Source organism: Berghia stephanieae, chromosome 15 (assembly GCF_034508935.2).
Source record: "Berghia stephanieae isolate SIO BIC M18660-M18661 chromosome 15, UCSD_Bste_1.3, whole genome shotgun sequence".
NCBI lineage: Eukaryota > Metazoa > Mollusca > Gastropoda > Nudibranchia > Aeolidiidae > Berghia > Berghia stephanieae.
Genome location: NC_088374.1, coordinates 7380501 through 7404644, shown reverse-complemented (window position 1 = coordinate 7404644; position 24144 = coordinate 7380501). Strand labels below are relative to the sequence as shown.

General features: G+C 37.0%; 1 protein-coding gene across 1 annotated transcript in view; it reads left to right on the top strand.

Moving 5' to 3' along the window:
• The window catches only part of LOC144960753 (sucrase-isomaltase, intestinal-like), a 68499-nt gene extending 53340 nt beyond the window's left edge, over positions 1-15159 (top strand). The window contains exons 18-26 of the mRNA XM_078894048.1: positions 1644-1775; positions 4663-4811; positions 4957-5041; positions 8007-8063; positions 9281-9408; positions 10729-10817; positions 11666-11709; positions 12459-12617; positions 14989-15159. Of these exons, the coding sequence (XP_078750174.1) occupies positions 1644-1775; positions 4663-4811; positions 4957-5041; positions 8007-8063; positions 9281-9408; positions 10729-10817; positions 11666-11709; positions 12459-12617; positions 14989-15060 (915 nt within the window). The 3' untranslated portion in view covers positions 15061-15159. The remainder of the gene's footprint in view (positions 1-1643; positions 1776-4662; positions 4812-4956; positions 5042-8006; positions 8064-9280; positions 9409-10728; positions 10818-11665; positions 11710-12458; positions 12618-14988) is intronic.
• Positions 15160-24144: the final 8985 nt, after the last annotated feature.

The following is a 24144-nucleotide window of genomic DNA, read 5'->3' as shown; positions in this document are numbered from 1 at the left end:
ACAACATAAACATATTCATTTCGTTTTCAATTTGTTACGATTGTGGCAATTCGACACCAAAAATTATCATCATTATCAATTGGTCAATTAATCTTACATTAAATAAATTAATCAGTTAATCAGTCAACGAATCAATCCTTGGTTTTTCTGTACCATATGAAATATTCAAAATTTTTATTGCTGATGGAACGAACGTTGATTTATACTTGTTAGTTCTACATTTAATCTGACAAAACCTTCTCCCAGATGGTAAAAGACTAAATTCATGGTATAAAATATGTTTTTTATTGTTGATAATTGAGAATGCTTTCCTTTCTATTGCTTTTCCATGAATTCTTTCTACTCCATCAAGAGGATGGTTTATTATTTTTGATGCCTCTTTGATAGATTTTGAAATTTTTGATTTATCTTTAAGTCGGCATCCTCCAAACCATATGGTGCAGCCAAACGCAATTACACTTTTAATCAATGAGTCATAAACTCTTAACATAGTGAATGCCACATCTCCAAGCATCTAAGTTCATAGCATCATCTTCCTCCACGCCCAGTGCATTAATATTGTCCTTGACTCTATCCATCCATCTAGTCTTTGGGCGTCCCTTTTTTCTATGTCTCGCCATTTGTATATCCAATACTTTCCTTCTCATTTATTCTCTGTCTCTCTCTCTCTCTGTCTCTCTCTCTCTCTGTCTCTCTCTCTCTCTCTCTCTCTCTCTCTCTCTCTCTCTCTCTCTCGTCTCGTCTCTAAACATACCCGAACCATTTCAATCTATCTTCTGTCATATTTATTGATACAATCAAAGACATACACAATATCTCTCTGAAAGCGCCATTAAAGCATATATCAGTCACACACATCCACCCCCCACAACAAACACACAAAACACTATTTTCTTTTTCAGTCAGACTCAAATGAAGGGTAATAAAGAAAAGCCACATATGTCCATTTTTGAAAATTTGGTGACTGCACTCTTTGAGTAATGTCAGGGGTCTGAACTCTCCATCTCTGAATAGAACAACAAAAAAGAAGAAAAAAAAAACAGAAATAGATTTTCAATTTGTCACCCAAAGTCTCCAAACGGTATTATGTCGGCATGTACCAGATGCTAAAAAGTCAAATTATAGCTAAACTGGTACAAAATAGGAATCATTGGTATTCAGCACTCCAAAATATGGCATTCATATTCCTAAATAAAACATACAAACTCACCGCAAGCCTGGCTACAAATTCAATTTTCAGCATCTTAATCATCCCGACTTAATACCGTTTTGAGACGAGGGGTCATATTTAAGAGTTTTGGTTGTAGTTTTTCCGTTGTTCTATTTTTCTCTTTATAGATGGAAGGCCAAGACCCCTGAATCACTCAAAGAAGGCTGTCACAAAACTTTCAAAAATGAACTTATATGGCGTTACTCTTCAGTTGATTTGACTGAGAAAGAGTATAGTGATGTGTTTGATTGATTGATTGTGTGTGTGTGTGTGTGTGTGTGTGTGCATATATATTAATACGAGTGTATGCCTACTATAAACAAGATTATGCCTATATATACATATATGTGTTATGTGTGTCTCTATAATGATGAGTGTATGTTTATACATATCTATAAATAAAATACATTGCTTACTTTTAACAATTGGACAGAATGGGGCTGACATCTGTGGATTTTGGAATGAGCCGTCATATGAGTTATGTGTGAGATGGCACCAAGTGGGCGCCTTCTATCCGTTTGCTAGGAACCATAATGGGAAGGGAGATGCACCCTATTTGTTCAAGGTAATTCTTTTGTTTAAATATAAAAGGATAATATGGGTATTTGAGACCCATCATCTCAAACAGTCAGTTTGATGCGGGTACCAAAAAGTAAAATTTATTTTGAATGTTAGGTAAATACGTCAAAGATCAGAACAAGTGTGTATGTAAGGTACCAGACAAAGCAAGAAAGAAAAATACAGGAAAAAAGAAAACATCCCAAAACAAACAGTTTATCTTGACGAGGGATCGAACCTCGGGCCCCCTGATTACCAGTCAGATGTGCTACTATTATATCACATTCGTTCCTGATAGTTGAAACAATGTTAATTTCTATTTTCTTCACAAAGGACGCGTTTTACGCTGTGACCCCTCGCTTGCGTCTAACAACATATACGTTGAACACGAAAAGACGAGGACATTTGAGTAGCTCCATCTTACTATCTTTGGTTTGTGTCGTGACTTTTTGCCAGCTACATTTCCCTCTAGCACAGATTTTTGGACGATGTTGTGTCTCCAAAAGTGTCCATAATAGTTCAGTTTTCTCATTTTTACTTCTGCCAGCAGTTTTCTGAACCTGCGGCCTGTATCAATAAGAACCATAATGTTTGATTTCTTTCTAGTCCAAGATAAACGTGTAAGATAAAGATCTTGAAAAGTGTGTATGAAACAGAGCCAGAAAAATACGAGAAAAGCCAATGATCCCAAAAAATCAGCCTGGCCCAAATGGGGATTGAGCCTCAGACTTCCTAAGTATCGGTCAGACGTGCTACCGTTACACAATAGAGGTCATCCGGTCTGGGGTTCGATCTTCAGTCCAGACAGGCTGATTTTTAAAATGCATTGTCCCTTGTATTTAGTGGTCCATCAGCCCAAAACGTTATTTCTGAATGAGCAAGTTGCTGGGAAATTGAATCTATATGCACAAATATAGAACTTGGAGTTCATGTCCTTTCGTTTATTTCGAGAATACAGACAATTTCTTGCTTTGCAAAAGACCCAAAGCTAGTTTATCGTGGCATTTTGATTGTAAATTCACTCGTAACGGTCATATTCACCCGACATCATACCGTACTGCTCCATAAACACTTTTTCAAATTCTTATCTTATTCTTATCAACGGCACTTAATTATTTGTATATTTTTTTTTCATAATTATGACATAAAGGTCAATTTCTACCATTTTGTATGCCCGTCTCGGTTTGAGACGATGAGTAACATATCGATGGTCGGCGGATTATCACGATCGGCGGATCAAAACTCTGAAGTCTACACACGAGCTTTGCTGTGCGCACCTTGTTTCATATATTTTTTGGCGGATCGGGATGTCATCAAAGGTCTGATCAGACCAGAATTAAAAAAAAAAAAAACAAAGCTCGTATTTAGACTTCATACAGAAAAGTGAGTGGAGCAGGCACTTATGTTGGTAACAACAAGATATGAAGTGAATAGAAAAGTGCCAGAAGACAATAGAGAATAAAAATTTTTTCGCGGCGGTGGTGGGGTTTGAACCTGCGACCTTATTGGTACGACAACTCCGCCTGGCAGGTGAGAGCGTGGCTCTACCGTGTGAGCTATCCACGAACACAAAAATATTCGTTTCAAACTCAAAGTCATTACTAGATCCCTCTCTCACCCACTTCTTGAGACCGCCGATTCGTTCGTACACCACCATCGCGAATAATTTTGACCAGCAGTTAAGCTTAATAGCCAATATTCTCAACACAAACATATAACATAGAAACGATTGAGACATTGAGTATGCTCCGGTGTATGGGGTGAATTTTTAATTCAGAAAAGTGAGTGGAGCAGGCACTTATGTTGGTAACAACAAGATATGAAGTGAATAGAAAAGTGCCAGAAGACAATAGAGAATAAAAAATTTTTCGCGGCGGTGGTGGGGTTTGAACCTGCGACCTTATTGGTACGACAACTCCGCCTGGCAGGTGAGAGCGTGGCTCTACCGTGTGAGCTATCCACGAACACAAAAATATTCGTTTCAAACTCAAAGTCATTACTAGATCCCTCTCTCACCCACTTCTTGAGACCGCCGATTCGTTCGTACACCACCATCGCGAATAATTTTGACCAGCAGTTAAGCTTAATAGCCAATATTCTCAACACAAACATATAACATAGAAACGATTGAGACAATGAGTATGCTCCGGTGTATGGGGTGAATTTTTAATTCAGAAAAGTGAGTGGAGCAGGCACTTATGTTGGTAACAACATTTTTTGTGTTCGTGGATAGCTCACACGGTAGAGCCACGCTCTCACCTGCCAGGCGGAGTTGTCGTACCAATAAGGTCGCAGGTTCAAACCCCACCACCGCCGCGAAAAAATTTTTATTCTCTATTGTCTTCTGGCACTTTTCTATTCACTTCATATCTTGTTGTTACCAACATAAGTGCCTGCTCCACTCACTGTTCTGAATTAAAAATTCACCCCATACACCGGAGCATACTCAATGTCTCAATCGTTTCTATGTTATATGTTTGTGTTGAGAATATTGGCTATTAAGCTTAACTGCTGGTCAAAATTATTCGCGATGGTGGTGTACGAACGAATCGGCGGTCTCAAGAAGTGGGTGAGAGAGGGATCTAGTAATGACTTTGAGTTTGAAACGAATATTTTTGTGTTCGTGGATAGCTCACACGGTAGAGCCACGCTCTCACCTGCCAGGCGGAGTTGTCGTACCAATAAGGTCGCAGGTTCAAACCCCACCACCGCCGCGAAAAATTTTTTATTCTCTATTGTCTTCTGGCACTTTTCTATTCACTTCATATCTTGTATTTAGACTTCAACGTTTTGATCCGCCGATCGTGAAAATCGAGATGCCAGAGGTATGGTATGCCGGCCATCGATATAGAATTTTAGTTTTATAAATATTCGTCTAAACTATCCACCAACAGGATCAAGACCCGGCCTCTTTTGGACAAGAGTTCGTGGATCTCATTAGGCCTGCTCTCCTGACACGCTATAAACTGTTACCATATCTGTACACAGCTATGTACAGAGCTCATCGCAATGGACGGATGGTTATGCAACCTCTATTTTATCAGTGAGTGCTCATACTGCATTTTCCTTCCTTTTCGTTCTTTTCATCATCTCTCTTGTTCTTCTTCTTCTTCTTCTTCTTCTTCTTATTTATCTTCTCCTTTTTGTTTACGAAGGCCACAGCCCAACTATCTTCTTATCTGTTTCAGGTTTCCAGGAGACAAGTCAACTCTTACAATAGACAAACAGTTTATGTTGGGTGATGCACTTCTCGTATCTCCTGTACTGTATGAGGTTGGTGTGGAATGTCAGTGTTTTGTCATTGATCTTTTTTTAGAAAATAACGGGCCTAGAACTTGAAAAACACCGGGGCAATGTGTTATCCAAATGTAATTTATTATAAATGTTATTATTATTATTATTATTATTATTATTATTATTATTATTATTATTATTATTATTATTATTATTATTATTATTACTATTATTATTATCATTATTATTATTATTATTATTATTATTATTATTATTATTATTATTATTATTATTATTATTATTATTATTATTATTATTTTATTATTATTATTATTACTATTATTATTATTATTATTATTATTATTATTATTATTATTATTATTATTATTATTATTATTATTATTATCATTATTATTAATGTTATTATTATCATTATTATTATTATTATTATTATTATTATTATTATTATTATTATTATTATTATTATATCATTATTATTATTATTATTAGTAGTAGTAGTAGTAGTAGTAGTAGTAGTAGTAGTAGTAGTAGTAGTTGTAGTAGTAGTAGTAATAATAATAATAATAATAATAATAATAATAATAATAATGATAATAATAATAATAATAGTAGTAGTAGTAGTAGTAGTAGTAGTAGTAGTAGTAGTAGTAGTAGTAGTAATAATAATAATAATAATAGTAGTAGTAGTAGTAGTAGTAGTAGTAGTAGTAGTAGTAGTAGTAGTAGTAGTAGTAGAATTAGTAGTAGTAGTAGTAGTGGTAGTAGTAGTAGTAGTAGTAGTAGTAGTAGTAGTAGTAGTAGTAGTAGTAGTAGTAGTAGTAGTAGTAGTAGTTGAATTAGTAGTAGTAGTAGTAGTAATAATAATAATAATAGTAGTAGTAGTAGTAGTAGTAGTAGTAGTAGTAGTAGTAGTAGTAGTAGTAGTAGTAGTAGTAGTAGTATTAGTAGCAGCAGCAGCGCCGCGAATTAAGCTAGGACGAGGTGACTTGCTCAAGGCCACACAGCGCAGCGGCAGGTGATCGAACTCGGTACCTTTTGGGTTCGAAGCAAAGATCGTAACGCTGAGCCGAGCTGTTCCACTCACTATTATATTGCATTGGCATTAGCGAATCAATGAATGCTTCATTTGTATGAATGTCTATGTAGGAAACAAGCGCTATATTCATTACGATTATTATAGGCCTTGGGACTGTGATGAGGGGTAGTCAGTTGTCCTTCAGACCCATAAGGCCCATGGAGCCGGAATTTATCTTGGATTCTATAGTGTGCATCGGACAATAACAATTGCTTGCTACCCTTAGAATAGAACGCTATTCAATTGCAAAGTAAAGGACTTTCCTCCAGATTTAATAGACACAGCCACCCATTAACTGCTGGGTGGACAGAAGGGTCGGCAAAATCTCGACTGCACCCGGGATCGACCTTGGTCCCTTTGCGTGAGTGTGCGGCTATGTGGTCTAGTGGTATGACACTCGCTTTCGGATCGGAAGGTCCTGGGTTCGAGCCTCGCTCGATGCATAGTTGAGTCCTTGGAAAAGACTCTTTACTCACATTCTCTCACCGTACTCAGGTGTAAAATGAGTACCTGGCCGTTAAAAGCGTTGTCTTTGTCCGAAAAATTGTAATATCGCCTAACAGGTGTCATGTCTCGTCCTACGTGTTAAATGTTGCTGTTGACCAGGGACCCCTTGTAAAGCGCATTGAGCACGTTAAGTGGATATTGCTCTATATAAATGCTCAATTAAGCTAGTGCTCTACCAGCTGAGCTATCGGGAACCCCGAGTCTGTGATTAAGTATACTACTATTTAATTGTAGAAAAACAATGCCACAGTTTGACACACTCAACTCTGTCCATCACACACCATTACGTTGCACCCCCTTCACTGCCCCCCCCCCCCCAACCCATTAACCCAGCTATCTGACGTGTTTTTAAAACTCACTTTGGCCAGAAAACTCGCCCTTCAAATATTGATCGATTTAAATTACCATTATCTAGCAAAACCTCCCAAACCTGGGACTTTGTGAAGTTTTTGCCAAGATGAGGGTCATTTTAAACCGATAGATATTTGAAGGACGAGTTTTCTGGCCAATTTTTAACAATATATATCTAAAATATAGTTAATAACGAGCTGTCATGCTCTTCTAGTTTCAATTTAAAATACAATAATGTGAATAAGGAAGCCAAGAATATGCTGATATCATGGATGAGGAGTCCTTTATTAATTATCACAATGGAGTTTTTTAATTCATTCAATAACATATCATATTATTATCTGCCGGCTTCATCTGTGGCCTTGGTGAACTCTAGGTATAACGATGGCCACGCCTCATCCCTGTTCCCGGCCAAATAACACGTTCAAGGGAAACAATTCAAAAACAAACAGCCGTCAAATTTTACAAGCAATAACGTTTACACAGTTGTCTCCCCTGGTCTCAGATCATGATTATATTTAACATACAACTTTCTAGAATACAGTTACAAATACCCCCCCCCCCCCCCCCCCTTTCCTCCCTCTTTTTGAAACCATTATTTTTTAAAGTTGATTTTTTCTAAATGTATTCATCTATGTGCGGCTATGAGGTCATGTGGTATGTCACTCGCTTTCGGAACAGAAGGTCCTGGCCGAGCCTCGATCGTCGCATAGTTGAGTTCTTGAAAAGGTCTTTACTCACATCCTCTCAATGTACTGATGAGTAAAATGAGTGCCTGGCCGTTTACATCGTTGTCGCCGTAGTTAAGAAAATTGTAATACCACCAAACAGGTGTCATGTCGCGTTCTATATTATGTTACGTGTTGCTGTTGGTCAGCGACCATTTGTAATGGGCACGTTTATTGGATATTGCGCTATACAAAAGCCCAGATAAAAAAAATGTTTATTCTTTGGGTAAGACACACATTGCACAGTTTGAGTAGACAACTCGTCTCTGGTATTTTGAACGAGAAACTCCTTATATAATATCAATATAACTTCTTTTAACAGGGTGCAAGGAATGTGACTGCGTATTTCCCTGAAGGCAGATGGTACGACTACATAACAGTAAGTGATTTTGTCGGGTCCTAGAATTAGATAATCAGAACTACGAAATGAAACGAAAAGGGAGTTCATGCTTTTTAAGTTTCTATAAATCATGGCTACATTAAACATGCCCAAAGCAACCCTCCAAAACGTGCCTCTGCCATGTATTTGGATATTACAAACATATGAAACTCGAGTTGTCTCGAGTTTTTCCAAAAAGTATAAATAATATATAGTTGCTGTTTTTTTATAATTGAATGGAGATAATTCATTTTCTTTGATGTATAAAATAGCGGATTTAAGAAAGATGGATGCCAGGCCTGTATTGAGTCTTTCAACAGAGGTAATATCAGGGATCTCGACAGATGGGATAACAGAGCACTTGCTTCACACCCACACCCACACTTTACATCCCAGGAACTTCAGAGATATGTTTTTGTTTGCAATAGACAAGAGTCATACCATGGCCTTCGTAAACTTATAGCCCGACACCGTCCAAAAATTTACGTCAAAAGCCACGTTTTTGGCCACAGAAAGAAGCTAATCGTGAGTCGAATTAAATAGTTCAACCAATGGAATCACTTGATTCATTGAGGGCCACTAACAACTCACTTGGCGCTGACTAAACATAAAACATCTTCAAAATATATCTGACCCCTCGCCTCAAAACGGTATTAAGTCGAGAGGATTAAGATGCTGAAAATTGAATTTGTAGCAAGAAATAAAAGACTTGCGTTGAGTTTGTATGTTTTATTGAGGAGAATGACTATCATATTTTAGAGTGCTGAATACCAATAATTGATATTTTTGACCAGTTTAACTATAATTTGACTTTTTAATATCCGGTTCATCCCAACATAATGCCGTTTTGACACGTTGGGTCACAATATCTCCTGGTGGGTTCAAGTGCCATGCTATAAATTAACGATGGCTACGATCATACTTGGTCGTACCCAATGAGCCTTCTTGGCCTGACGGATTACCTTTTTTGACAGAGAGGATTGGAGTTTGGCCTTCTGGCCTTCGTAAACTCAGGGCCTGACATTGACTAACACATGACACCAAAAGACAAGTCTTTGGCCACAAAAGAAAACAAATCGTGAGTTGTATTCAATAGTTCATCCAATGGGATCACTTGTTTCCTTGAGCACTACTGAAGACTCATTATGCGGTCCACAAACCGAAAAATGACGTTGGAAAGTCCTTTAAATTTGACAATTATTTATATCTTTTCTCAGGGAGAGGAGGTCATTAGTCATGGCGGAAAGACGGTGGATTTGGCCACGCCCATTAACAAGTTCAATCTCCATATAAGGGGAGGTCACGTGATACCGTGGCAGGAGCCAAGCGTCACGACATTTGAAAGGTATTCTATGGGTAGAACGAAATTGACGTCACTCCGTTCTATGTTTTTGTCTTTAGCCAATCATTCTTGTGAGTAGTTTTCACTAAATTACATCAATCAGACTATGAACGTTTAAGGTTACACACAGTGTTGTGTGTTGGAACGTTATTCCGGCTGACGAATATTGTGAGTGCTTTGAGTAAATGCATCAATAAGAACATTGATTTTAAAATTCATGAAAATGTTTTGAGATTCCCCTTTTTCAAGACATTAGTTAATCTTACGCTATGTGGTTAAGCGGTATGATACTCGCCTTAGGTTCGGACGGTCAATGTCCTAGTCCCGATTTGAGATTTGGGCAAAGTTAAATGCCGCAAATTATCAAATGTGTGTGATATAAATGCCATCTTGAAAACAGTAATTTAGCGTGTGTTGTATATATATATATATATATTATATATATATATATATATATATATATATATATATGTATATAGAATGCAAATTTTCACTCACATTTTTGTGGCCGAGACGACTCGTTTCTGTGTTTTCCACGTCTTCATTCGGCGTAATCCATTGTAATGTCCCTTATTACAATGGATTACGCCGACTGAAGACGTGGAAAACACAGAAACGAGTCGTCTCGGCCACAAAAATGTGAGTGAAAATTTGCATTCTATATTAGCTCTAACCATCATTATCGAGCACTTTCGTACCTACAAGTACCCACCAACACTCATAAATATATATATATATATATATATATATATATATATATATATATATATATATATATATAATATAGAACGAAGATGACGTCACTCGGGTCTTTCTTATTGTTTTTGCCATTCATATTGATGAGTAATTCTCTCTAAACTGTATTAACCAGACTATGAACGTTCAAGATTAAGTATAGTTTTTTTTGTGTTCGTTATACTTCCAGATAGCAATGTTGTGAGCTTCTTGGCCGCGCGCATATTATCTATAGATAGAACGAAGGTGACGTCACTCAGGTCTTTGTTATTGTTTTTGCCATCTATATTTATGGGTAATTCTCAAAAAACTTTGTAAACCTGACTTTTAACGTTCAAGGTACTTTTGTGTGTTGGTCCGTTATATTATTTCCGGGTGTGCAATGTGGTGAGTTTCTTAGCCAAGCGCACGGTATCTATAGAAGTAAGCATAAAAAGTGCAAAAGATTTGATCTGATCCTCCATTGCTTAGGACTGTTGTACTTTTAAGAGGATGGTTTTACCTCAGAAAATCCGTCAGGAATTCATGGAAAAAAACCCGAGTGGGGTTCCTGAGGTTTTATTTTTTTATTTATTGTTTTTTTTTTAGTCGCCAGAATAACCTAGGGCTCATCGTGGCTTTAGACGAGGCGGGAAAAGCCAGCGGGGAACTCTTTTGGGATGACGGAGAAACAAAACGTAAGTTTGAAATGTGCAAAATGAAAGATAACAAGTTGGTTGAGCTTGCTGATGTAAATATGCACGATTTGAAAACTTGAATCTTACTAAGAAAAGAAAAAGTGATCCATTGTTTATTTTTCACGGTTTTATGAAGCTACATTCATTGTCCATAATTGAATCCAAATCACATGAGTATCGCCAGTTAAATGTCCCTTCTGTGATTCAAACAAGAAGTGAATTGTGTCACTTTTTTACTTTTGGGTTGAAAAAAGAAGTGATGTGAGTCACCTTTCTGACTTTTGGGTTCAAACAAGAAGTGATGTGAGTCACTTTTCTGACTTTTGAATTCTAACAAGAAGTGAAGTGAGTTACTTTTCTGAATTTTGGGTTCAAACGACAAGTGAATTGAGTCACTTTTTCATTTTTGGATTCAAACGAGATTTGAAGTGAGTCACTTTTCTGACTTTTATGTTCAAACAAGAAGTGAAGTGAGTCAATTTTCTGACTTTTGAATTCTAACAAGAAGTTCAGTGAGTCACTTTTCTGACTTTTGAATTCTAACAAGAAGTGAAGTGAGTCAGTTTATTACTTTTGGATTCAAACAAGAAGTTAAGTGAGACACTTTCCTGAATTAATAACATCGTTGTACCAAATAATATACGTGTATAAAATTTTGCTAGAAAATTCGTCCTTCAAATATTGATCAATCTATTTCAAAAACTAGATTTTTGGACAACATTTTAAATACAATTTTATTTTTCAAAGCATTGTTTATGGCAATATTCCTATTTACACGTTACATAATGCACTTTATATAATTTTATATAATTTATTCTCTTATTTATTCCCCCTCGCCTTTCTTTCAGTGTCAAACGATAACTATAACATCATTGAGTTCACCATGGAAAAGGTTAGTCTGCTTTTCTTTCATGTACGGTTATGTGGTCTAGTTGTATGACATTATTTCGGATTAGAAGGTCTTGGTATTGAACCTTGCTCGACCCATAGTTCAGTCAATGGAAACATATCTTTACTCACATTCTCTCACATACTCAGGTGTAAAATGAGTGCGTGGCACTTAACAGCGTTGTCTCTGTCGGAAAAATGTGTAATATTGCTTAACATACGTCATATCTCGTTCTACATGTTGCTGTTGTTCAGGGACCCTTTGTTAAGCGCTTTGAGCACATTTAGTGGTTATAGCGCTATATAAAAGTTGTAGTTCTTTTTTGTTGTTGATATAATAGAGTAAGGATAAAAAATGCATGCTTTAAACAATGCCATTCTAAGCAAGGAAAAAAATACAAGAAGAAAAATCATTTTTTTAAATCAGCCAGCCTGGACTTTGAAAAGTCTCCTTACTTTCATTTTTAATTCAGAAAAATGAGTGGAGCAGTCACTTATGTTGATAACAACAAGAGATGAAGTGAGAATAAAAATTTCGTGGAAAGCTCATACGGTAGAGACATGCTCTCCCCGGCCAGGCGGAGTTGTCGTACCAGTAAGGTCGCGGGTTCAAACCCCCATCACATCTCAAATTTCTATTGTCTTCTGGCACTTTCCTACTATTTCCTTATCATTGTAAGGTGTAACAGAAAACTAAATTAGTAATAATTTAAAATAATGAGACATTGATTTCTTTCAATTATACTTTGTCAGGCTGGGACCCTGACCATCAAAACCAAAGCTCCTGTCAATAATGTTGGCAAATTGCTGAAGTTCCAGACAATCGAGATTTACGGCCTTCCCAGACTTCCTAAAGAGGTCAAGGTGAATGACGTCACATGGTCAAAGAACAAACACATGTTTGTTAGTGAGGTGAGCTGTTACAATCCAATCCAAAGACAATCAAAATCAGGCGCTATTTTCTATTGGGTTACTTTCCATGCTTAGATTTGAATTTATTGATAGAATGAAATTAACATCACTCAGCTCTATGTTATTCTATTTTGCCAACCATTTTTATGAGTAGTTCTCACAAAATTCTATCAATCAGACTAATGAATTCTGTACGCTAAGGTAAGTTACTCACATAATTCCGCCAGCCGGTTAAAATGTACATACACAAAAAACCTGAGTCTAACCATAATCGTTTATAGATAGTTCGAAGATGACGTCACTCAAGCCTTTGTTATTGTATTTTGCCATCCGCGTCTATGAGTAATGCTCACTGAACTGTATTAACTTGACTATAAACCTTCATGGATACACATAGTTTTGTGTGTTAGTCCGTTATAGTTCCGGATGGCAATGTTATGAGCTTCTTAGTCAAGCGCATACCATCTATAGTCTGATTGATAGAATTTAGTGAGAACTACTCATAAAAATGACTGGTTAAAAGCAATAACACAGAGCTGTGATATAAACATTCATGGTCAACAAGGTTTTGTGTTTTAGGTTACATGTAATTTTGTTTGCTGGTATGTTTCATGTGTTTGTTCTGAGTAAATGACAATGATGTATAGTGTCTACGACACAATTGTTATTCACAAACAAGAGAATGCTCTCAGTCTACAGCCTTACAACCACCCAAAACAATCTGAAGTTTGAGAAAACTTTGGGTGTTTTTCTATAAAACAAACAAACAAACAAACAAAAATAGACGTTATTTTCAGAGATGATTAATTTTCAGAGAACCTTTCGTTATACAATACATTTGGGGCTATGTGGTCTTGTGATATGACACTCACTTTCAAATCGAAAAGTCCTGGGTTAGAGCCTCGCACAGCGCATATTTGAGGCCTTGGAAAAAAGCTCTTTACTCACATTCTCTCACCAAACTCAGGCGTAAATTGAGTACCTGGTCGTTAACAGCGTTGTCTCCGTCCGGAAAAAAAATGTACTATCGCCTAACCGACGTTTGTCCATTCCTAAATGTTACGTGTTTGTAAAGCGCATTGAGCACGTTAAGTGGATATTGCCATGTGTAAAAGCTCAAGCTTAATCAAAATATCAAACAGATTGACTCTCTATATTTCAAACATAATTTATTCTTTCAAATTTTGTAAACGACATTGGCTGATTGATAAAAACCCCAGAGAAATTAATAGAATTTGCACAATAGCATTAAAAACTTAAAAAATAATTTACAATTTATTGTCATCTCCCATTCTCGCTATAGATAGTTCGAAGATGACGTCACTCAGATCTTTGGTATTGTTTTTTGCCATCCGCATTTATGAGTAATGGTCACCACAGACTAGGGAGTGTATTCTCTATGATGCTCACTGAACTGTATTAACCTGACTATAAACGTTCATGGGTACGCACAGTTTTGTGTGTTGGTCCGTTATACTTCCGGATGGCAATGTTATGAACGTCTTAGCCAAGCGCATACTCTCTATAGATAGTTCGAAGATGACGTCACTCAGGTCTTTGTTGATGTTTTTTGCCATCCGCGTTTATGAGTAATGCTCACTGAACTGTATTAACCCGACTATAAACTTTCATGGATACACACAGTTTTGTGTGTTGGTCCGTTATACTTCCGGATGGCAATGTTATGAGCTTCTTAGCCAAGCGCATACTATCTATATGGTCTTGTTGTATGACACTCCGTTTCGGATAGGAAGGTCCTGGGTTCGAGTCTAGCCTAGCTCGGCGCATAGTTGAGTCCTTGGGAAAAGACTATTAACTCGCATTCTCTCACGTACCCATGTGTAAAATAAGTACCTGACTGTTCCAAGCGTTGTCCCTGTTGAAAAATGTTACTATCGCCTAACCGATTTCATGTCTTGTTCCAAATATAAGTGTTGCTGTTGGTCAGGGACTATTAATTGTAACCGCTTTGAGCACGTTTAGTGAAATTTTTTAAAAGACTTTATATAACGCAATATCCAATAAACGTGCTAAGGGCTATTTACAAAAACGATCCCTGACTAACAGCAACATGTAACATGTAGAACGAGATATAACGCTTGCTTGTTAGTCGATATTAAAATTATCTTTTTCGACAGAGACAACACTGTTAACGGCAAGGTACTCATTTTACACATAAGTAAGGTGAGAGAATGTGACTAAAGATAATTTTCCAAGGACTCAAATATCCGCGCGAACGTGGCTCGAACCCAGGACCTTCCGATACGAAAGTGAGTTCCACACCATATAGCCCCACATTGCGCTAGATAAAAGATCAAGTTGTTTTTCTTTTCTCTCAATAAGTTTGTGTCTTTTTTCTTCTCATCCACAGGGAATAATACAGATATCAAACATCGACAAATCGATAACAGCAACAACGACGATATCCTGGTCCCTGTTCTAAAGCATGAAATGCCCTCCATCCACACCGCCCATCATCCCTTTATTGTCCAACCTCACGTCGTGTGACCATGTTAGAATAATAATAATAATAATAATAATAATATAATAATAATAATAATAATAATAATAATAATAATAATGATAATAATAATAATAATAATAATAATAATAATAATAATAATAATAATAATAATAATAATAATAATAATAATAATAATAATAATGATAATGATAATGATAATAATAATAATAATAATAATAATAATAATAATAATAATAATAATAATAATAAATAATAATAATAATAATAACAATAATAATAATAATAATAATAATAATAATAATAATAATAATAATAATAATAATAATAATAATAATAGTAATAATAATGATAATAATAAAGTACGTAAATCTAGCGTCCTATCCAAAGGATAGCGAGCAATTGCTATTGTCTGTTTCACGCGATAGACACCTGGATAAACTCATGGACCTCGTGTCTCCGAAGGACTACTACTACTACTACTACTACTACTACTACTACTACTACTACTACTACTACTACTACTACTACTACTACTACTACTACACTAACTACTACTACACTACTACTACTACTACTACTATACTACTACTACTACTACTACTATATATACTACTACTACTACTACTACTACTACTACTACTACTACTACTAACTACTTACTACTATACTACTAACCTACTACTACTACTACTACTACTTACTACTAACTACTACTACTACTACTAACTACTTACTACTACTACTACTACTACTACTACTACTACTATTACTACTACTACTACTACTACTACTACTACTACTACTACTACTACTACTACTACTATACTACTACTACTATTACTACTACTACTACTACTACTACTACAACTACTACTACTATACTACTACATACTACTACTCTACTACTACTACTACTACTACTATACTACTACTACTACTACTACTACTACATACTACTACTACTACTACTACTACTTCACTACTACTACTACTACTACTACTACTATATACTATTACTACTACTACTACTACTACTACTACTACTACTACTACTACTACTACTACTACTACTACTACTCTGTAGCGTGGCTCAGCGATTTGGTCTTTGCTTCTTACCTGAAAGGTACCGAGTTCTACTACCCAACGCTCACTTCAACCGTGAAAAGCTCACTTCGTCTAGCTCACTCTGTGATACTGCTATTAGGATGAATAGACTTTAAGAAAATATTTCCTTTGACGAATAAATAGATAGCATTTTATTTATTATATTTATTATTCTACCTTTTAATTGGTTAGACTAAGTACAAAGTGTCTTTAAAATATAATGAGCAAATAAATAAATAAATATAAATATTAATGAATAAATAAATAATAAAATAAATACATAAATAAATGACAATTAAAAAAGAATAAATGAATTCTGATGTTTTTCGCTATTTCTTTAGGTTAAAAAATCCTCACATTTACTTTTCCATAACATATGGTACACCTCGACTCAATATTGTATTCACACCTCTCTTCGCGAGGTCCCAGGTTTGAGAGGTTTTGCTAAGATGAGAGTCATTTGTGCAGCTATGTGGTCTAGTGGTATAACACTCGCTTTCGGATCGGAAGGTTCTGGGTTCGAGCCTCGCGCTCGGCGCATAGTTGAGTCCTTGGAAAAGGCTCTTCACTCATATTCTCTCACCGTACTCAGGTGTAAAATGAGTACCTGGCCGTTAACAGCGTTGTCTTTGTCGGAAAAATTGTAATATCGCCGAACAGGCGTCATGTCCCGTCCTACATGTTAAATGTTGCTGTTGACCAGGGACCCTTGTAAAGCGCTTTTAGCACATTTAGTGGATATTGCGTTATATAAAGCTCAATTATAATTTATTTTGATTTTGATTTAAATAGATCGATATTTATTTGAAGGACGAGTTTACTGGGTAAATTTTTAGATATGGGTTTTTTTTAAATTTTAATTGAGCTTTATATAGCGCAATATCCACTAAATTTGCTCAACGCGCTTTACAAGGGGTCCCTAATCAACAGCAACACTTACCATATAGGACGGGACATGACGCCTGTTATGCGATATTACCATTTTCCGGACAAAGACAACGCTGTTAACGGCCAGGTACTCATTTTACACCTGAGTACGGTGAGAGAATGTGTGTAAAGAGCCTTTTCCAAGGACTCCAGAGAACGGTAGTATGGCCGTGCAATGAAAACTACTTACCGGGATATAGATAAAACCCATGTCAGGCTGCAAAAGCAGACATTGGGTCGCATCCAGCGACATCTATAGAAGTATATGAAGTCCTAGGTGGCATCCGATTGGATTCAGCACGTTCATTGCAGCAGTGGAGACTTGCCACCTTTCCAACATGTATTCTTTGAGGTGAAGAGCCCAAAACCGCAGAGTATCTAGCTGAACGGTCCGTTCTGACAAAGCTTCAGGGAGGGTTTGGATTCGGTCAAGAACTTAACAGCTTTACAGCACGTTCATTGCAGCAGTGGAGACTTGCCACCTTTCCAACATGTATTCTTTGAGGTGACAAGCCCTAAACCGCAGAGTATCTAGCGGAACGGTGCGTTCTGACAAAGCTTCAGGGAGGGTTTGCGACGGTGCATGAGTGCGGTACGGAATTGGCAATTTGGGTCGATCGTCATAATGTAGTTGTTTGAGCACCATTAGAAGCTGCTGCCACTTGCTATTCCGATCTACACAGTGGAGGATTGGCTGTGTGGAGTGTTAAGGGGCCGTAACGATAGTAGGACAAGAGATCATTGAAATCATAGGACTTAGAATGAATAACTATGCTATGTGAGTAAGTACAAACGGGTGTTCATTAAAATCATAGGGCAGAGATGATTTAACTGTGTTATGTAAGTACAAACGGGTGTTCATTAAAATCATAGGGCAGAGATGATTTAACTGTGTTATGTAAGTACAATAAATGGGTGTTCATTAAAATCATAGGGCAGAGATGATATAACTGTGTTATGTAAGTACAAACGGGTGTCCATGAAAATCATAGGGCAGAGATGATTTAACTGTGTTATGTAAGTACAAACGGATGTCCATTAAAATCATAGGGCAGAGATGATTTAACTGTGTTATGTAAGTACAAATGGGTGTCCATTAATATCATAGGGCAGAGATGATATAACTGTGTTATGCAAGTACAAATGGGTGTCCATTAAAATCATAGGGCAGAGATGATTTAACTGTGTTATGCAAGTACAAACGGGTGTCCATTAAAATCATAGGGCAGAGATGATTTAACTGTGTTATGTAAGTACAAATGGGTGTACATTAAAATCATAATGCAGAGATGATGTAACTGTGTTATGCAAGTACAAACGGGTGTCCATTAAAATCAAGGACAGAGATGATATAACTGTGTTATGTAAGTACAAACGGGTGTTCATTAAAATCATAGGACAGAGATGATTTAACTGTGTTATGTAAGTACAAACGGGTGTCCATTAAAATCAAGGACAGAGATGATTTAACTGTGTTATGTAAGTACAATAAATGGGTGTTCATTAAAATCATAGGGCAGAGATGATATAACTGTGTTATGTAAGTACAAACGGGTGTCCATGAAAATCATAGGGCAGAGATGATTTAACTGTGTTATGTAAGTACAAACGGATGTCCATTAAAATCATAGGGCAGAGATGATTTAACTGTGTTATGTAAGTACAAATGGGTGTCCATTAATATCATAGGGCAGCGATGATATAACTGTGTTATGCAAGTACAAATGGGTGTCCATTAAAATCATAGGGCAGAGATGATTTAACTGTGTTATGCAAGTACAAACGGGTGTCCATTAAAATCATAGGGCAGAGATGATTTAACTGTGTTATGTAAGTACAAATGGGTGTACATTAAAATCATAATGCAGAGATGATGTAACTGTGTTATGCAAGTACAAACGGGTGTCCATTAAAATCAAGGACAGAGATGATATAACTGTGTTATGTAAGTACAAACGGGTGTTCATTAAAATCATAGGACAGAGATGATTTAACTGTGTTATGTAAGTACAAACGGGTGTCCATTAAAATCAAGGACAGAGATGATTTAACTGTGTTATGTAAGTACAATAAATGGGTGTTCATTAAAATCATAGGGCAGAGATGATATAACTGTGTTATGTAAGTACAAACGGGTGTCCATGAAAATCATAGGGCAGAGATGATTTAACTGTGTTATGTAAGTACAAACGGATGTCCATTAAAATCATAGGGCAGAGATGATTTAACTGTGTTATGTAAGTACAAATGGGTGTCCATTAATATCATAGGGCAGCGATGATATAACTGTGTTATGCAAGTACAAATGGGTGTCCATTAAAATCATAGGGCAGAGATGATTTAACTGTGTTATGCAAGTACAAACGGGTGTCCATTAAAATCATAGGGCAGAGATGATTTAACTGTGTTATGTAAGTACAAATGGGTGTACATTAAAATCATAATGCAGAGATGATGTAACTGTGTTATGCAAGTACAAACGGGTGTCCATTAAAATCAAGGACAGAGATGATATAACTGTGTTATGTAAGTACAAACGGGTGTTCATTAAAATCATAGGACAGAGATGATTTAACTGTGTTATGTAAGTACAAACGGGTGTCCATTAAAATCAAGGACAGAGATGATTTAACTGTGTTATGTGAGTACTTACAAACTGGTGTCCATTAAAATCATAACAAATAGAGGATTTAAGGAATGGTTTGAGTCTAATTATTAGGAAAATGCTTCAGAAAATTAATTTTATGAATATAATAATTGTTTGGGGACCATGGGTCACATATAGTAAAATAAAATATACTCGGCGCATAGTTGAGTCCTTGGAAAAGGCTCTTTACTCACATTCTCTCACCGTACTCCGGTGCAAACAGAGTACCTAACAGCGTTGTCTTTGTCCGAAAAATTGTATTATCGCCTAATAGGCGTTATGTCCCGTCCTACATGTTAAATGTTGCTGTTGACCAGGGACCCCTTGTAAACCGCTTTGGGCAAGTTTAACGGATATTGCGCTCTATAACAGCTCAATTTTTTTCATCGTCAAGGCCCCAATGGGTGTAACTGACGTGTACTTAATGTAGATATGATTGTGATAACCCAGACTGTTATGGCCGTATTGTTGTAAAGGAAATACTCTCAAAAAAAAGCAAGATAAACCGTTTGGTTACGACTGGTCGCATTTATTTTCTATCCTGAAATTACAGGATTGTGAGTCTCCTACAAAACCATTCACGGGCATGTAAGGTTCATGTAATATTTGACTGAATCCTTTGAAATAAGTTTCATGTCTATTCCAATTAAAGAAAATACTTGATGTCGAGGTTTGATGTCCAAGTACTGGGGTCCGAACCCTAGAGCGTTACAGGGATTGTCACAGCCTTTGAACCACCAACCAAATCCAGCTCTAGACGCACAATTTTCTTCCATATTCCCGTCACGGTCTGCATCCCAGGTTGAAAATGGAACGTTTTTAAAGGGACCAAGACATTCTCCAAAATATGACCCAGGAGGAAATCTACCACTACCTGTAGGTGTCCAGAATTCACGGAATATGAAACTGTATTTATTCTTCTCGCTGGAGAGTTGAAAACCTTTGTATTGTCGATAGATTGTCGGATGATTATCATAATTCATGAGTCTTATCGCAAATAAAACTTCATCACAACCGATATTAGATAGTCTGTACCAAGAATACAAACCGCCCCAAAAGTTGTCATTGTCGTAATAAAATCCATCCACATAATTATTCCAGGTTCTGTTAAAACTAAATTTTTCCAATCCGAAATTTTCAAATATTCTCACCGTGCTATAATGTGTGGTTGGCTTGATATAACATACAACAGGAAAGGGTCGTAGACCATTGTGGTCTGGATCAAGGTAAACGCGGTGAAAACCTTCAGGGTAACGCGCTCCAATAAGGTCTTTGCATTTTTTGTGACACTTGTTACATCAGTCACCGTAAAATCCGTCCACACAATTGCAAGATTGAGTTGACATATTCCATGTCCCATGCGCACAATGCTTTGTCATATATTTATGATTTGCATTTTGTATTGTACAATCAGAAATGTGTGGGCATTCTTTGTGATGATAACACAATCCTTCCTCGTCCAAACTAGCTCCTATACAAGACCTGTCTGATCCACAGTGAGTCATACACTCCACAAAAGTCCGTACTCTAGAAAGTTTAGAGGAACAGTCTCGATCCAATCTTTCTGTGACGTCACATAGCATCGGTTGATTGAAAAATTTGGATGCTACTAATTTTTCACATCCTGCAACGCCAAGCATTGAAATTATTGTAAGCATAGCATACATCATGTTATCTTTAAACTGTTCCTTAAGACAACGAAAATAATAAGGTATCTCAACTGAGAGTGAGAGCTTTTATATCACTGAGTGCGATGGTACCTTTTAATAATCGATACAGTCGAGCACGCTTTAAACGGAGATCTATTTTTGAATATTGGAAATCACTATCAACACAAATATATTTTAAAAATCACTTAATGCATACTGCTCTATAGTTAGCAGCTTAGATTTACCCCCCCCCCTAATAAAAAGAAAAAAAATAGTGTGAACCTTTAAAATAAATGACACCTTTGAAAATCCACATCACATTATTAAGCCTGTGCTCCTTTGTGCGCTATGTGGTCTAGTGGTATGACACTCGTTTTCGGATCGGAAGGTCCTGAGTTCCAGCCTCGCTCGGCTCATAGTCGAGTCCCTGGAGAATACTCTTTACTCACATTATCCCACCGTACTCAGGTGTCAAATGAGTACCTGGCCGTTAATAGAGTTGTCTCTGTCCGAAAAAATGTAATATCGCCTAAGAGGCGTCATGTCCCGTCCTACATGTTAAATGTTGCTGTTGGCCAGGGACCCCTTTGAGTACGTTCAGTGGATATTGCGCTATATAAAAGGTCATCATCATCATCATCATCATCATCATCATCCTCATCATCATCATCATCATCATCATCATCATCATCATCATCATCATCGTCATTTTCATCATCATCATCGTCGTCGTCGTCGTCATCATCGACATCATTACCATCGTAATCATCATCATTAAGACAAGTCTGACTTTAAAAACCAGATAGAAAATGAGTTAACACTCTCACGCTATCTACTGGACATCTTAAAATCATCAGAATTAAATTTGAATTTTCAAAAGACCCAGGCATTGTTCCACTATACAAACAAGATACTTAATGCTCTCTTTCTTTTACAAGATACCTGATGTATGAACACCATTAGTTTGTTCAAATAGTCCCAATTAAGGATCTTTGTATTTTTAATATCGACCGCCTTAACCCTCTCCTTACCAGCAATTTTCAGAATTTTCCCAAAAACTTCACACCCACCCAACACAAAAACAAACATTTCTTACTTAAACAGAAAAGCAAAAAGCACATTCTATACAAAATATTGTTCAACAATATGGGGTCTGTTAGAGAATGTTAAGTTTTTATAGCTATAGATAGTATGCGCTTTACTAAGAAGCTCATAACATTGCCATCCGGAAGTATAACGGACCAATACACAAAACTGTGTGTATCCATGAACGTTTATAGTCGGGTTAATACAGTTCTTCTTCTTCTTCTTCTTCTTCTTCTTCTTCTTCTTCGTTCCCGTCACGTCACATGGTCAGTCCGGTCTGGTGAATGAAGCCAACAGTGGTCCTGAGGTCGTCCTCACTGCCGTACAGCTTCTTTGAGTATGGGGTTGGGTCAGGCCAGAAGTTCCTTCTCAACTGGTTGTACCTTGGACATTCCATTAGGACATGATGTCCATTTTCATTTTCAAGTCCGCAGTCACATTGTCCAGAGGCACCTGCTCTGGACATCCTCCACATATGTTCCTTTAACTGGTTGTGTCCAGTTCTCAGTCTGAAGATGATGACCTGTTCCTTTCTGTCGAGCACCTTGATTGGGTCATTCATGTTGTATTCTGGGTGCTTCTCTCTCCATCTCTGAGACTGGATAAATTTGGCCATTTTGTTAATTTCTCCTGTTGAGTACGTTGGGGAGGGTTGCTGCATGCTACTGCCTGCCTTTGCCAGTTGGTCAGCGATCTGATTTCCAAGTATCCCACAGTGTCCTGGAATCCACTGCAGTACAATGTTGGTAAACTTGCTTAGCTTCATGAGGTCTTCCACCAAGGCGTCTATATCATCCGCAAAGGACATCATTATATCCTCCAGAATTTTCTTAGCATCTGTTAAAATCACTATGTGTCTTGGTTTTTCATTTTCTGAGAGGATTTGCTTAACAGCTTCATGGATTGCATCTGCCTCTGACTTGTAGATTGAAGTGCGAGTACCAGTCGGTTTGCTGATCTCCTTTTGTTGACCATTTGTGTACTCGATGTGCACTCCCAGGCCCCCGCACGTGTGTTCTTTATTGCATGAACCATCGGTATAGATTCTTGTCCATTTTTTTTCAGGGTAGTTTTGATCTATGCACTTCTGTACAGACTTCTTGATTTCTTCGCCGTGTTTTTGTTTTGTTGAAATGTCACCAACGGATGTCTTGATTTTCAAGTGATTTTGCCTTTTCCAAATTGGTACTCTGATATTTGCTTTGCATTTTTGGGTCATTATTTCGTCAAGTTCGTGATCTTTTTCAATTTGCTGGGCTCTTTCAATAAATGTGATCTTTTCAGCCGCCTAGTTTTCTTTTGTTGCGCTCTAGCGTGAAGAGGCTGATCTGTCATTGTTTTCACGTCTGTGTATTGTTTCAAAATTTTTGATTCCCTTCTTTCTGATAGAGATGTAAGTCCTGTTATGGTTTCCATTGCATGTATCGGTGTCGATTTCATTCCTCCAGTTATTATCCTCATGTTGCTGTTTTGCACTTTGTCCAGTTTTTCCATTTGAGTTTTGGAGCAGTTTCCCCATGCAGATATCCCGTATTCTAGCGCTGGTCTCACATATCCTGTGTAAGTTTGTTTCAGTATATCGGAGCTAGCTCCCCAAGTTGTTCCAGCTAGTTTTTTCAAGAGTTGTGT